At 42.9% G+C, this 16,293-nt stretch overlaps 1 protein-coding gene across 2 annotated transcripts; it reads right to left on the bottom strand.

Annotated features, from left to right (window-relative positions):
* Nucleotides 1–690: 690 nt before the first annotated feature.
* LOC124000319 (acetylcholine receptor subunit gamma-like) lies at nt 691–11,621 on the bottom strand. 2 transcript variants are annotated; one of them, XM_046306593.1, is made up of 11 exons: nt 11,175–11,602; nt 10,440–10,573; nt 7,355–7,399; nt 7,031–7,140; nt 6,575–6,834; nt 6,107–6,307; nt 5,532–5,646; nt 5,297–5,411; nt 4,875–5,076; nt 3,010–3,143; nt 691–2,753 (listed from the first exon to the last, which is right to left on the bottom strand). In XM_046306593.1, the coding sequence occupies exons 1-11, from the start codon at nt 11,254–11,256 to the stop codon at nt 2,586–2,588; spliced, it is 1,566 nt and encodes a 521-aa protein (XP_046162549.1). In that variant the 5' UTR covers nt 11,257–11,602; the 3' UTR covers nt 691–2,585. The 2 variants fall into 2 exon arrangements, 1 of the variants encoding a protein (XP_046162549.1); XR_006832567.1 differs by having other exon boundaries at nt 2,611–2,753; nt 3,010–3,177; nt 11,175–11,621.
* Nucleotides 11,622–16,293: the final 4,672 nt, after the last annotated feature.

Genomic DNA, 16,293 nt, shown 5'->3' on the forward strand with positions numbered 1-16,293 from the left:
ATGTGGGGTGGCCAGTCCTCTTCTGGCTGTGCCAGGTGGAGATTATAACAGAACGTGGCCAAGATGTTCAAATGTTCATAAATGACCAGCATGGTTGAATAATAGTAAGGCAGAACAGTTGAAACTGGAGCAGGAGCATGGCCAGGTGGACTGGGGACAGCAAGGAGTCCTCATGTCAGGTAGTCCTGGGACATGGTCCTAGGGCCCAGGCCAGTTGAAACTGGAGCAGCAGCATGGCCAGGTGGACTGGGGACAGCAAGGAGTCATCATGTCAGGTAGTCCTGGGGCATGGTTCTAGGGCTCAGGTCCTCCGAGAGAGAGAAAGAAAGAGAGAAGGAGAGAATTAGAGAACGCACACTTAGATTTACACAGGACACCGAATAGGACAGGAGAAGTACTCCAGATAAACAAACTGACCCTAGCCCCCCGACACATAAACTACTGCAGCATAAATACTGGAGGCTGAGACAGGATTTAATCCCTGGGAAAGCGGGGTTGTGCTTGGATTCCCATGTGATTCTAATCAAGACTTGGACTCAGACAAGCAGTGTTTTTGAGGTGGTCTGGAGCTACCTTAATCTTTAACATTGTCTGATATTTCAAAACCATCTCAAACTGCCATTTCAAGATTTAATAGCCACATCTTGTATGTGCACCCTCTCTACAATGATCCCAACAGTCTTTCGATAAAACATTTATTAGATTTAATTATTACAGTATTAATAACATAAAATACCAATAACACTCATTATACAGTATTTGTTGTCTAAAACAAGTACAACACAGTACTTTTAAGTAATGAATTTGAATCTCAAAAGTTTGTACTGACTCTATGTACCATCCAACACATCCTCTTAATACTAAAACTCAATATATTCAATGTCCATAATGTTAAACCAGGCTGTATCACAACCGGCCGTGATTGGGAGTCCCATAAAGTGGCACAATTGGCCCAGCGTTGTCTGGGTTTGGCCGGTGTAGGCCGTCATTGTATATAAGAATTTGTTCTTAACTGACATGCCTATTCGAACGCTCAGTTAAATAAAGGTTCAAATTAAAACATAAAAATACATTTAAAAATACACAAATGATTATATGCATTGTTGTTCATGATGATTACATAGATTTGATTTGTGTATGCTAACATTAGCAGCACAGGGGTTTTAATTGTGTAGGATTGTAATTGTATACAAAAAAATAAATGGTATATTTACATAACATTTTAAAAACGAGGCACAAATTGGACAGAAAGGAAGGCAAGGCCTCTGTTTCTAACTTTTAATTAAGTCTCTGTGTCATTGTGTCATTCTTAGATATTAAACAGAACAAGTCACTTAACCATGTAAATGTACTGTGTGTAAATTAAAGTAACTAGTTAAATCAAATATTCTTACAGTATATGGCCTTCTTACATTGCATTGTATCCATCAGTAAAGACCTGTGTCACATATACACTGAGTATACCAACCATTAGGAACACTTTCCTAATATTGAGTTGAACACCCCCCTTTTTGCACTCAGAACCGCCTCAATTCGTCCGGGCATGGACTCTACAAGGTGTTAAAAGCGTTCCACAGGGATCCTGGCCCATGTTGACTCCAATGGTTGCCACAGTTCTGTCAAGTTGTCTGGATGTCCTTTGGGTGGTGAACCATTCTTGATTTCTTGATACACATGGGAAACCGTTGAGCATTTAAAACCCAGCACTGTTGCAGTTCTTGACACAAACCAATGTGCCTGACTCCTATTACCATACTCCTATTACCATACTCCTATTACCATACTCCTATTACCATACTCCTATTACCATACTCCTATTACCATACTCCTATTACCATACTCCTATTACCATACCATAAGTCACTTACATTTTTTTAAATTCACCTTCTGAATGGTACACACACACAATCTGTGTCTCAACTGTCTCAAGGCTTAAAAATACTTCTTTAACCTGTCTCCTCCCCTTCATCTACACTGATTGAAGTGGATTAACAAGTGGCATCAATAAGGGATCATAGCTTTCACCTGGATTCACCCGGTCAGTCTATATCATGGAAAGAGCATGTGTTTTGTGTGCTGAGTGCACCATACAGTGAGATACAAGAAAGACAAGAATTCCGCAGGGTATAGGTGATCTGCAGCGTCCTCCTAATGTGGTGTGTAAAGACTAAGGTATGAATCAGGTTGAAGGCTAAAACAGAGATCTAACTTTTTCATTTTGTTCTAACATAACAAAGCCCACAAAAGCCCACAGCAGACTTGTTGAATTAATTTCACAACCGCTTTGCCACTAACTGTTCGAGGTTTTTGGCACTTTCATGTCACAGGCCTTATAAAAAATAAAATGCACACATGTAAATCACACATAACAAGAAATGGTTCAGCTAAAACTCAAAACACAGTATGAAATATTTATCAAAAAGGATTACATCATATCAAGACGATACCATTTTCAGTCATCTACTGCTAAAAAGACAAATAAGTAAGAGAAAGAAGTGAATAAATTTTAGCTCTCAATGATATGAAGACGATGATGATGTGTCCTATAACCTGTGACCAGGTTAAGGGAGGGTGGCCCTGCCACCCTAACTGGGGAGGTATCGTTTGTTTTCCCCAGGGAATGGAAAATCTGGGACAGAGTTGAAATGTCCCGTGAGAAAGATGGCGACCGTTCCGATGGAGAAGAGAGCCATGGCCACCCAGAAACAAACCTTGTCAATCATCTTCCCAATCAATACCCAGCTCTCCATTTCCTATGGGACAGTTAACAGTGAGTCAGAAGGGGGTAGAAGTGGGGAGATAATAACCCACAATGTTCTATCAGGATTTCTCAACTCTCAGCTCATCGTGGGCCAGTATTCACAAAGTGTCTCAGAGTAGGCCTTTGAATCATAATTATTTATTTTATCACAAATAAATCTGGATTAGCACTCTTTGTGAACACGGCCTTGCACTGGCTGAATTCAGATGAAATTGACCCCTGATCCCCAGAGTAAAAGCAATACTTACTGATCCAATGTCATTTGCTTGCTTTGTGCTCTCAGTGATAAAGTTACAAGCATCCACACATTCCTTGATTTCTGGAGCAGCTTGGGCGAGGCTCTTGTACAGGCTGGCTGTGGTGCTCACATCAATCCCATCCACTAGAGAGTAGCAGAGACACATCAATCCCATCCACTAGAGGGTAGCAGAGACACATCAATACCATCCACTAGAGGGTAGCAGAGACACATCAATACCATTCACTAGAGGGTAGCAGAGACACATCAATACCATCCACTAGAGGGTAGCAGAGACACATCAATACCATCCACTAGAGGGTAGCAGAGACACATCAATACCATCCACTAGAGGGTAGCAGAGACACGTCAATACCATTCACTAGAGGGTAGCAGAGACACATCAATACCATTCACTAGAGGGTAGCAGAGACACATCAATAACATCCACTAGAGGGTAGCAGAGACACATCAATACCATCCACTAGAGGGTAGCAGAGACACATTAATACCATCCACTAGAGGGTAGCAGAGACACATCAATACCATCCACTAGAGGGTAGCAGAGACACATTAATACCATCCACTAGAGGGTAGCAGAGACACATCAATACCATTCACTAGAGGGTAGGAGAGACACATCAATACCATTCACTAGAGGGTAGCAGAGACACATCAATACCATACCACTAAAGGTACGCTGATGATGGACCACAGTGCTAATCTTTATCCCCTCTCCTTTTCCCATTGATTGTGATACATATTTATAATAGCAAATACAACCAAAATGCTTTTTAAAACCAATTCAAATTGAGCCAGACACATCTATTCAGAAAAGTGGCTTGCTGGATAATGCACATACATTCCACTCCATATTTATTTGGACAGTGAGGCTAAAACGTTTAATTTCGTTCTATACTACATAATTTTGGATTTGAGATCAAATGTTTAATATGAGGCGATAGTACAGAATGTTACCATTTATTTGAGGGTATTTTCATACATATCTGTTTTACCGTTTAGAAATTAAAGCACTTTACGGTATTTAGTCCCCCAATTTGAAGGTGTCATATTTGGACAAATGAATTTATAGTGTATTAATGTAGTCAAAGGTTTAGTATTTGTTCTCATATTCCTAGCACACAATGACTACATCACGTTTGTCACTCTACAAACCTGTTGGATGCCTTTGCAATTTTTAAAGTTTTTGTTTAGGATTATCTTGTGCCCAATATAAATTAATGGTATATAATGCATTGTGTTATTGTGAAGTCACTTCTATTGTAAATAAGAATAGAATATGTTTCTAAACACTTTTATAATAATGTGGGTCCTACCTTGATTACAGAGAATCATTAATGAATCGTGAATAATGATACATGTGAAGAATTTACAGATGCACAAAGATCATACCCAAAACATGCTAACCTCTCACCATTACCAATAACAGGGGAGGTTAGCATTTTCGGGGGGGGGGGGGGGGGGTGATATTTATGCTTCTGTAATTTACTCACTCATCATTATTCACAATTCAACATAATCCAAAAACAAAATAAACTGCAAATACATGCAGCAAGTTTGTAGAGTCACATGCTTGATGTAGTCTTTGCATGCTAGGGATATGGGACCAAATACTACACTTTTTACTACTTTAATTAACACACTATAAGTGCATTTTTCCAAATAGTTATGACACCTTCAGATGGGGTGACTAGATACATAAATTGTGTTCATTTCTAAATGGTACAACAGATACAGCATGTATGAAAATACCCTAAAATAAAAGGTGACATTCTGTACTGTCGCCTCCAATAAACATTCCCCCCCCATGTGCTACCCTTCACTCCCTACCAGTATCTCTTTCCTTAATCTTACCAACGGATCGTGTGAGGCCATGCCTCTCTCTCTGTTTGTCAAACATCATCTCGCTGCGTGGTTGTTTTAGCACATACTCCTCCGCTCTCTGCATCAGGCCGAACGAGCTACGCCGTCGCTCCCTCACTCCATTCACCTCCGCCTCTCCATCATCCACCAGAGGGTCCATACCCAGGAATCGGGGGACAAGCTCCAGGAAGACCTGAACAGAGGAGAGGAACGGTGGAACAGGTATTAGTTTGGCAAGAACTAAGTTGAATATTCATTCTGATGAATTAACATTTTATCATATCGTATTGTTTCTTAATACAGGCGACATTTACTTTGTCCATTCTATGTCTGTTTGGGCCAGTGTTACATGAGCCTTGACTTTGGTTTTGATTTCAACTTACCATGTTATTACACAGTTACTGTATACATACGTGTTTGATAGTGTGAGACATGGTGTGGGTGTTGGGACTGCGGAGGGAGATGTTGAGCACCACGATTTGGTTGGTGGCGATGAGCGTTGTCACAGACATGACAAAGATCAGGTACCTGGGAAGAGAAGAACAGGCAGGTGTGGATGGAGAGGGAATTGAGCTCTCTTCTGGTGTTACAGAAATACTGTATATGGAGGAAGGCAGTAAGCAAGAGACTGGAGAAATTCATACTCACTTGCCAATGAGAGGGACATTGAGAGATGTCTCAGGGACCTTCTGAGCAATAAGAAAGAGGAAGACAGTCTGAGCCAGCAGGACAGAGATGGACACAGTCAACTTCTGTCCCCCAGCTGTGAAGGGGACAACGGAGAGTCAGAGGGGTACAGAAAGGAGTGCAGTGCTTTTCCCATCATCATCCTCATAGATGACAACAGGCATATTATACTGTACTCTAGCAATTCCAGACATAACATGAGAGTGCTCTAGTGTTTCCAAATGCTTCCAAGTGCTTTAGTTGGGATGCAGAAAACTATTGACGTTCTATCGCACAGGCTAACCGAGTCCAACTAAAGTCCAACAACATACAGTGCATTCTCTTGTTTGAATCTCAAAACCATTATATCTATGTTGGAGCATTTCTTAAATATAAATCATTTGAAATAATAGTCAATATACAAAGCAGCACTAGTAACACTAGCGGACAACTGCTAACTTCAGTTGGGGATGGCATACTGCATCATCTTCCTGTTTCACTAACCCTAAGTTACACCCTTATACCACTGACCAATCAGCAGCAACGTTGCCACTGACCCTGTGCAGGTAGGAAGTAGGCCAGGACGACCAAGGAGGAGATAAGTGAGCAGGGCAGAATGATGTTGATGATGTAGAACAGAGGTTTCCTCTGGATGACCAGGTTGAAGGAGATCTCCTGGTACTCCAGGTCATCAGGAGTGTAGCGTGAGTTGATCAGCTTCCTGGCTGGCCGGTGCTTTATGGCCCACTCACCATTCTCTAACAGGTTGGAAACAAAGACACTGGGGTGAGTAGAAACCATTTCATTAGGATTGGACCAGTTGACGGGTTGTGTCAGTTGTTTGCAGATAGGTGTAGGCCTACAGATTGATTTTGAGGAATTACAAAGTTTCATATACTGTATTTTGGTCACACATGCAGGACCAGAGTAGTAGTGGGAAACTATCAAAGTGGGGTAGTAGGTTTTGAAATAGAATTTATTCAAATCTATAAAAACAAAACATTGCAACATTAGTGTGTGTATACCAGTGAAGGCCTCAGGATCAATGTCCACCCACTCAATGGGCTGTTCAGTCTCCGTGTCAACAGCCAGCATGATTTCCAACTCATTTGCACTGTAAGTCTGGGACCTAAAGACTAAAGTGCAGTTCTGGTAGTCAAAGGGGAAGTAGGTGATTTCTATGGCACATGTGCTGCGGTAGATAGCTGGAGGCAGCCAGTACATGTAGCCACTGGAGTAGATTAACACATTGGCATAGTAGGCCACGTCAAACTTGCCATCAATGCTGCAGAGGAGGAGGGAGAGAGGAGAGGGAACGGCGGAGGGGAAGAGAGGAGGTGGAAGGAAAGGGTAGAGGGGGCGATGAAAAGAGTTCAAGAGTCTATTGGTCCAAACATAGCAGTGCCACAGAAGAGGGGAAATCAGAATGAGGAAAAAAGCCAAAGGAAAAAGAAGTTGATAGCCCTCCTCTACTGACTCACTTGTTCTCAAGGACAATGTCAGGAAGCCACACTGTGTTGTAAGGCACACGGATAACCTCGATGCCAAAATACTCAGAGGTGTTCCAGGCTAGGCGAATATCATTCCATTGCTGTGGGAGGGAGCAAAGGGTGTAGGCAGAGTAGAGAGCGTGAGAGGATCAGAGGGAAATAAAGACACACAGCTAGAAATCAGGTAAAAGTAGGAGAAAATAAAAAAACAGAAATAATCTAGTCAAAGACGTATGCAGGAAACACATGTTAAACTAATTGAGAAGATACAATATCAACAAAAAATAATTGGTTTACAATGAGAGAAACACTCACGATCTCAATCCAGACATTAGTTGTGAGAGTCTCTTCCTTTTCGTTCTGTAACAGAGGACATATATAATGGTCTGATGCAGACATTTGTCTACTTTATTTGGGTAGCCTACATAACCTTACAGGAATACATGTGGAGGTGCAGTGAGATTGTGAAAGGGTAGTTGGTAACTGTGGCAACTCTATGGGATTATGCTGGACAGTTTGATATGTGATAGTATTGTAGTGCACCTAGGGCTGTTGCGGCCACACTGTTGCCACCATACCAGCGGTCACAAGTCATGAAGGCAGTCAAATTCCACATTACCGTTTAGTCATGGTAATTAGGCTTCTCCAAGCTCTGATGCTGCTGATGGTCATTAGTAGCCTACCTAACTAACTGCCTGGTACTAGCACTACATTCAAATGTATTCAAAAATATAATCTAACACGTCATGAGAGCCCATGAGCTCATGTTGCGCAACATTTATATAGGCTATGCAATTGCAGGAGAAAACACAGTGATGACCACTAATAAAAAGGATCCCATCAGCCTTCTATAGGCTGGGCCTACCATATTTATTTCTCAACTTTCCAACTACAGATGGCGCCGGAGAGGATAGCTGCTATTTGTGGGCTCTTAACCAACCATGCTTTTCTGTTAGTTTTTGTCATTTTTTGTCATTTTTTGTGTACATAATGCTGCTGTTATGACTGAAAAGAGATTCTGGAAATCAGAACAGCGATTACTCACCTTGAACTGTATGAAGAATTTGGAAAATAAATTGGACGAACTAAAAGCACAGATATCCTACCAAAAGGACATTAAAAACGGTAATATCTTATGTTTCACCAAGTCGTGGCTGAAGGACGACATGAATAACATACAGCTGGCATTAAAGTGGCCGGGGACTTTAATGTAGGGAAACTTAAAACCCGTTTTACCTCATTTATATCAGCATGTTAAATGTGCAACCATAGGGGGAAAAACTCTAGACCACCTTTACTCCACATACAGAGATGCGTACAAAGCTCTTCCTCGAACTCAATTTGGCAAATCTGACCATAATTCTCTCCTCCTGATTCCTGCTTACAAGCAAAAATTCAAACAGGAAGCACGAGTGACTCGGTCAGTAAAAAAGCGGTCAGATGAAGCAGATGCTAAACTATAGAACTGTTTTTCTAGCACAGACTGGAATATGTCCCGGTATTTTTTCAGATGGAATTGAGGAGTACACCACATCAGTCACTGGCTTCATCAATAAGTGCATCGATGACGTCATCCCCACAGTGATCGTATGTACATACCCCAACCAGAAGCCATGGATTACAGACAAGATCGACACTGAGCTAAAGGGTAGAGCTGCCGCTTTCAAGGAGCGAGACTCTAACCCGGGCGCTTATAAGAAATTCCGCTATAACCTCCGACGAACCATCAAACAGGCAAACGGTCAATACAGGACTAAGATCTTTTCAAAATATCATTAGAGTCACATCATGCAGCCTTACAATGAATTAAAAATCAAAACATATAGCCCAACGTTTTGTAGAACAACTAAAGTTACATGAATAACTCTAAATTAAGCATATAGGAGTACCTATTTCTTTGTTTACCGCTCAGCACAGAATGGCCGCGTGAGTACACTCCCTCAAATAGTTTGGAGAAAATGTCCTTTCTATTTTATTCAGCTTTGTTCAATTGTATTCTTCATACTATAAAATAATGCCACAGAATTCTAGGCAAATCTTGTCTGCTAAATGAACTAGTGTAACCCACAGCCATTTGGCATAGCCAAATCAGGACATAACATAAGGACAACTCAGAGTATGCTATTATTTTCTTCTGAAATAGACTACATTTTCTTCATATCATGCTTCTTTAGACCTGTCTAAAATAAAAAATGAAATGATTTATTGTGAAGGTGTAGGTTATATTACATGGATTTATTGTGAAGATGTAGGCTATATTACATGGATTTATTGTGAAGGTGTAGGCTATATTACATGGATTTATTGTGAAGGTGTAGGCTATATTACATGGATTTATTGTGAAGGTGTAGGCTATATTACATGGATTTATTGTGAAGGTGTAGGTTATATTACATGGATTTATTGTGAAGGTGTAGGCTATATTACATGGATTTATTGTGAAAGTGTAGGCTATATTACATGGATTTATTGTGAAGGTGTAGGCTATATTACATGGATTTATTGTGAAGGTGTAGGCTATATTACATGGATTTATTGTGAAGGTGTAGGCTATATTACATGGATTTATTGTGAAGGTGTAGGTTATATTACATGGATTTATTGTGAAGGTGTAGGCTATATTACATGGATTTATTGTGAAAGTGTAGGCTATATTACATGGATTTATTGTGAAGGTGTAGGCTATATTACATGGATTTATTGTGAAGGTGTAGGCTATATTACATGGATTTATTATGAAGGTGTAGGCTATATTACATGGATTTCTTAGACTTTTTAAAAAATGTACACATTCCAACGGTTTGTGTGTGGAAGCCAGGAGATACTAAATGTGTTTTTGTTAATTCAAGGTCAATTACCGTGAGACCGACAGTTATTTGCTTGACAATCACTGGCTGACAAAATTTCGTGATCACCACAGCTCGCATGGTTGAAGCACAGGACTGTTTGGCAATGTGTATGGAATGTTGTTGGGTGGCAGCAGGTGTGTAATATGTGTGTGTAATATGTTTGGTATGTGTTGTGTGTTGTTATATGGCATTGTTATGTTGCAGCAGTAAGTCAAGTCAAGTTTATTTGCATATGCACAGCAGAGGAGGCTGTTGGAAGGAGCTATAGGAGGACAGGCTCATCGTAATGGCTGGAATGGAATAAATGGAACAGAGTCAAACGTGCTTTCCATATGTTTGATGTGTTCCATTTATTCCATTCTAGCCTTTACAATGTGCCCTCCTATAGCTCCTTCCACCAGCCTCCTCTGATGCACAGGATACACAAGGTAAGCAGGACAATGAAATGCTTGGTAGAATGAAATTCTTATTGAGATGCATAATGTGTGTAATGTGTGTGTGTACTATGTGTTGTTGGCGTTATACTGCATCAGGTGTGGTCTGTCTCTCACCAGGGAGATGAGGTTGGTGAGGATCAGCTTGACCTGCACCTCCACCTTGTCAGTGGGGTGCGCCGCTGGACGGATGTTCTTGTTGTAGCCTCTGAACAGATCCCCAATCAGCTTAGACTCCTCATTACAAGTCACTGCACAAGGCAGTGTGTGAGAGAGAGAGAGAGAGAGAGAGAGAGAGAGAGAGAGAGAGAGAGAGAGAGAGTGAGTGAGTGAGTGAGTGAGTGAGTGAGTGGTGAGTGAGTGAGTGAGTGAGTGAGTGAGCAAGAGGACACAGCAGAGTGCCATGGCAATATATGATGAGATATGGGTGGAGTAAAACCCATAGGGACTGCAACACATAACACTTAACATTTCAAACGACCCATAACACTTACCATTTCAAACGACCCATAACACTTAAAGTGCCAAATGACCTTAAATGGTCAGTGACCGATTGCTTTGCTAAAATCACCCATTGAACCCTTTTCAATTAACACGTTTGACATTTAGGCATGTCAACCCCAACACCAAAAGTTGTAACAATGTTTGTGAAAGTTTTTACAGGCCTATAAAAACATGAACATGACATCTGCCTCACAGGAACAATAATAACAAGCCCATAGAAACACCAAAACAACAGTCGCAGACACATTTGGCATGGAGACCGGAATTAATAGTCAAAACACCGAGAGGTGCCATTGCCAAGAGCCTTGATCCTGGCCATGAGAAGAAATAATTAATATACGCACTTACCTGGTATTGTCACACCCCAGAGTAGGCCTGCAGTTGCAATCAAACACGTCCAAAAGGAGCGCCTTGCCATCGCAAAGTTCATTGCTCTTTACGCACAGTTCCAGATTTGAGTGAAGTACAAATTCAAAGAAAGAGAAAGCGAGAGGTTATTTCCGAATGGCTCGTCGTCTCGCTCCTCCAGCTGTCGCTACCCTTGGCTCGGGTTACACACCAACCGGGAAGCGCTAAACTCGGTCTTAAAGTCACACTCCGGTCGTTCATAATAAAAATCATTATCATTATTCTATGGGGTAGTTATGACAATACTCCGATTATGAAGGGGACCTTTTCTGCTTGATATGTCAGCGGGTTTCAAACTAGTAATAGCCCACAATGTTCTGAATGTAGGATGGAATGGGATTAGTGTCCATTTAACAAAGTAGCCTATCTCTGTTTTACAAATATTGCATCTAGAGGCCCAATATGCCTAGACCACAGCTGACCACTTCGAAAACGTGTGTGTGTGTGTGTGTGTGTGTGTGTGTGTGTGTGTGTGTGTGTGTGTGTGTGTGTGTGTGTGTGTGTGTGTGTGTGTGTGTGTGTGTGTGTGTGTGTGTGTGTGTGTGTGTCGACGCTACTGGTGAGCAAGGTGAACAGGTGACGGGGATTCAGTTTGGAAGCCGTTCCATTGCACTGCCCCCACTCTCTACCCGGGGAGGGTATAAATAAATAGTGTCTATGCTGCGCTCCTTGCAGTTTGCACTGCGGGGCTCTGGTGAAACGGGAACAATCTCTGGGGGATTGGGGTGGGGTGGGGTGGGGTGATTTTGTCACAATGACGGCTGGTTATAGACGACAGATAGGACGGGGTCCCGTGAAGATGAATTATGTACTAGGGCATGTGTGTGTGTGTGTGTGTGTGTGTGTGTGTGTGTGTGTGTGTGTGTGTGTGTGTGTGTGTGTGTGTGTGTGTGTGTGTGTGTGTGTGTGTGTGTGTGTGTGTGTGTGTGTGTGTGTGTGTGTGTGTGTGTGTGGAGACGCCGGATGCGCCTGTTACATTTCGTTGAGTGACAAAACACCAGCCAGTGGCAGCAGTCAAGAGGTAAGAATCCAACCATCAGCATATCAGCATACAATTGTCGTTGGTATTTGATAACGACGTCAACCAACGTTAATTAACATTTCCATTGTATAAATAAAATGAAGGTCTAATGAACATTTATTGTCGATACCGGGAGGTATAAACCGAAATTTGTAGCAGCTTTTGATCAATTCGATTTTTTCCCTCAAATTTGATCGTGCAGCTGGCTGGATGTTAAGAAAATGTTGATGAAGTTGTCTATGTTAAACAACAAGACAACAAGACAATTGAATGAATTCCGCCGTCTGCGAAGTGCCTCTAAAAATACATGAGTGAAACGGAGATGCGCTCCTTTGAGGTAACCGGGACCTCTGACCTCTATCTCCGAGACCTCTGACCTCTATCTCCGAGACCTCTGACCTCTATCTCCGAGACCTCTGACCTCTATCTCCGAGACCGATACGTATCTCACGGTCGCAGAGTTCACAAATTCAAGCCACAGAGCAGGACACATGTCCCACATAACATAGACTATTATCACACCCCATCTCTCTCTCTCTCCCGTGCGCTCACACACACACACACACACACACACACACACACACACACACACACACACACACACACACACACACACACACACACACACACACACACACACACACACACACACACACACACACACACACACACACACACCACATCAACACTTAAGACTTATCCCAATTGGTGTCTTCGGCTAAGTAGTCTTCACATGACCCACCCTCCTTCCTCACATCCTTCCCTAATGAATGCCCTTGCTTTCACTTTTCTCTCCACCAACAAATGCACAATTATGCCTCCCCCATCCTCTCCTTAGCACATGAGTGTGATTCGTCTATAGCTGTGTTTGAATACTCATACTAACCACACTAACGTAAATTGAGTATGTAGTATGCTTATTAGTCACAATATGGATATAGTTAGTATGCCAAAGTTTCCCAGATGTTGGGAACATTCGCCGAAGTTTGAACTATACAAGCAATGGACACTATTTCTGTGCTTTTAGGGCCCATAATGCAATGTTTCAGAAAATTGGCATGGCTTCACAACGTTTTCAGATTTGAAGAGAATGGTGGAAAATATGCAGCCGAAGTCCGACGAGAGCGGACACAAATCTGTTGCTTTAACTAATTATGACAAATGTTAAGAAAATGTTCAGCAATGTAATAAAGTAATGACTTTTCAAATAAGTTACGTTGCATGTTATGTTGGCTGACAATTTGTTAGCTATGCTGTCCTTATGAACTGCATTGCATATCATTACATCAGTAATGTACCGGGTATGTTAGCTACCTACTGTAACGTTAGTTGGCTACTAATACATCGAACTTGCCAGAGTGCAGAATAACTGATGAATTTATGAACGCTCAACACTCGTTGAATGTGGCCGGTGTCAGTAAATGTCGGCAAAAAAGCGCAATTCAATTGTTGCCAGAAGCACAGTTACAGTCACCAACGGTCTCATGAAAACTGCCTAACCAGCTCTGCTAGGGTGACTAAAATTGTCACTATGCAACTCTGACCGCAAGGCACTACAGAGTGTAGTGCGTATGGCCCAGTACATCACTGTGGCCAAGCTTCCTGCCATCCAGGACCTCTATACCAGCCGGTGTCAGAGGAAGGCCCTAAAAGTTGTCAAAGAATCCAGCCACCCTAGTTACAGACTGTTCTCTCTGCTACCACACGGAAAGCAGTACTGGAGCGCCATGTCTCAGTCCAAGAGGCTTCTACCCCCAAGCCATAAGACTCCTGAATAGCTAATCAAATGGCTACCCAGACTAACGAGAGTGTACAGGTTGCAGTGGTGGGTAGTATATGGGGCTTTGGTGACAAAACAGATGGCACTGTGATAGACTGCACCCAGTTTGTTGAGTAGAGTGTTGGAGGCTATTTTGTAATTGACATTGCCGAAATCGATGATCGGTAGGATGGTGAGTTTTACGAGGGTATGTTTGGCAGCATGAGTGAAGGATGCTTTGTTGCAAAATAGTAAGCCGATTCTAGATTTAATTGGATTGGAGATGCTTGATGTGAGTCTGGAAGGAGAGATTACAGTCTAACCAGACACCTAGGTATTTGTAGTTGTCCACATATTCTATGTCAGAACCATCCGGAGTAGTGATGCTGGACAGGTGAGGGCAGCGAGCGGTTGAAGAGCATGCAATTAGTTTCACTTACATTTAAGAGCAGTTGGACGCCACTGAAGGAGAGTTGTATGGCCTTGAAGCTCGTCTAGAGGATAGTTAACACAGTGTCCAAAGAAGGGCCAGAATATCAACCTATCCCTTAATGTAACCAAGACTAATGATTGTGGATTACAGGAAAAGGAGGCCCGAGCACGCCCCCATTCTCATCGACGGGGCTGTAGTGGAGCAGGTTGAGAGCATCAAGTTCCTTGGTGTTCACATCAACAACAAACTAGAATGGTCCAAACACACCAAGACAGTCGTGAACAGGGCACGACAAAGCCTATTCCCCCTCAGGAAACTAGATAGATTTGGCATGGGTCCTGAGATCCTCAAAAGGTTCTACAGCTGCAACATCGAGAGCATCCTGCTGACTGGTTGCATCACTGTCTGGTACGGCAATTGCTCGGCCTCTGACCGCAAGGCACTACAGAGGGTAGTGTAAGCCCCAGTACATCACTGGGGCTAAGCTGCCTGCCATCCAGGACCTCTACACCAGGTGGTGTCAGAGGAAGGCCCTGAAAATTGTCAAAGACCCCATCCACCCCAGTCATAGTCTTTACTCTCTACTACCACATGGCAAGCGGTACCGGAGTGCCAAGTCTAGGACAAAAAGGCTTCACAACAGTTATTACCCCCAAGCCATATGACTCTTATACAGGTAATCAAATGGCTACCTGGACTATTTTCATTGTGTGCCCCCCCCCTCAACCACCCCTTTTACGCTGCTGCTACTCTCTGTTTATCATATATGCATAGTCACTTTAACTATACATTCATGTACATACTACCTCAATTGGGCCGACCAACCAGTGCTCCCGCACATTGGCTAACCGGGCTATCTACATTGTGTCCCGCCACCCACCACCCGCCAACCCCTCTTTAACGCTACGGCTACTCTCTGTTCATCATATATGCATAGTCACTTTAACCATATCTACATGTACATACTACCTCAATCAGCCTGCAGACCGCACCCCCCTCTGGAGAGCCTTGCAGTTGTTGGCGGTGCAGTTGCCGTACCAGGCGGTGATACAGCCAAACAGGATGCACTCAGTTGTGCACCTGTAAAAGTTAGTGAGGGTTTTCGGTGACAAGCCACATTCTTTCAGCCTCCTGAGGTTGAAGATGCGCTGTTGCGCCTTCTTCACCACACTGTCTGTGTGCGTGAACCATTTCAGTTTGTCGGTGATATGAACACAGAGGAACTTAAAATTTTCCACCTTCTCCACTGCTGTCCCTTCGATGTGGAGAGGGGGGTGCTCCCTTTGCTGTTTCTTGAAGTCCACGATCATCTCTTTTGTTTTGCTGACATTGGGTGAGAGGTTATTTTCCTGACACCACACTACGAGGGCCCTCACCTCCTCCCTGTAGGCTGTCTCGTCGTTGTTGGTAATCAAGCCTACCACTGTTGTGTCGTCTGCAAACTTGATGATTGAGTTGGAGACGTGCATGGCCACGTAGTTGTGGGAGTACAGGAGGGGGCTGAGAACGCACCTTTGTGGGGCCCCAGTGTTGAGGATCAGCGGAGTGGAGATGTTGTTTCCGACCTTCACCACCTGGGGCGGCCCTTCAGGAAGTCCAGGACCCAGTTGCACAGGGCAGGGGTTCAGACCCAGTGTCTCAAGCTTAATGATGAGTTTGGAGGGTACCATGGTGTTGAATGCTGAGCTTTAGTCAATGAACAACATTCTTACAATAGGTATTCCTCTTGTCCAGATGGGATTGGGCAGTGTGCAGTCCGATGGTGATTGCATCGTCTGTGGATCTATTGGGGCGGTAAACAAATTGAAGTAGGTCTAGGGTGACAGGTAGGGTGGAGGTGATTTGA

Source organism: Oncorhynchus gorbuscha, linkage group LG16, assembly GCF_021184085.1.
Source record: "Oncorhynchus gorbuscha isolate QuinsamMale2020 ecotype Even-year linkage group LG16, OgorEven_v1.0, whole genome shotgun sequence".
NCBI classification, from domain to species: Eukaryota; Metazoa; Chordata; class Actinopteri; order Salmoniformes; family Salmonidae; genus Oncorhynchus; species Oncorhynchus gorbuscha.

Bases quoted from the DNA above. Each gene is read 5' to 3' on its own strand.
- LOC124000319 (XM_046306593.1), bottom strand. From the start codon at position 11,256: ATGAACTTTGCGATGGCAAGGCGCTCCTTTTGGACGTGTTTGATTGCA. The intron at 5,077-5,296 runs GTATGTATACAG...TCCTCTGTTCAG, and splicing joins TGTCTCACACTATCAAACAC to GTCTTCCTGGAGCTTGTCCC. The intron at 3,144-4,874 runs GTAAGATTAAGG...GCTACTCTCTAG, and splicing joins TGGCCTCACACGATCCGTTG to TGGATGGGATTGATGTGAGC.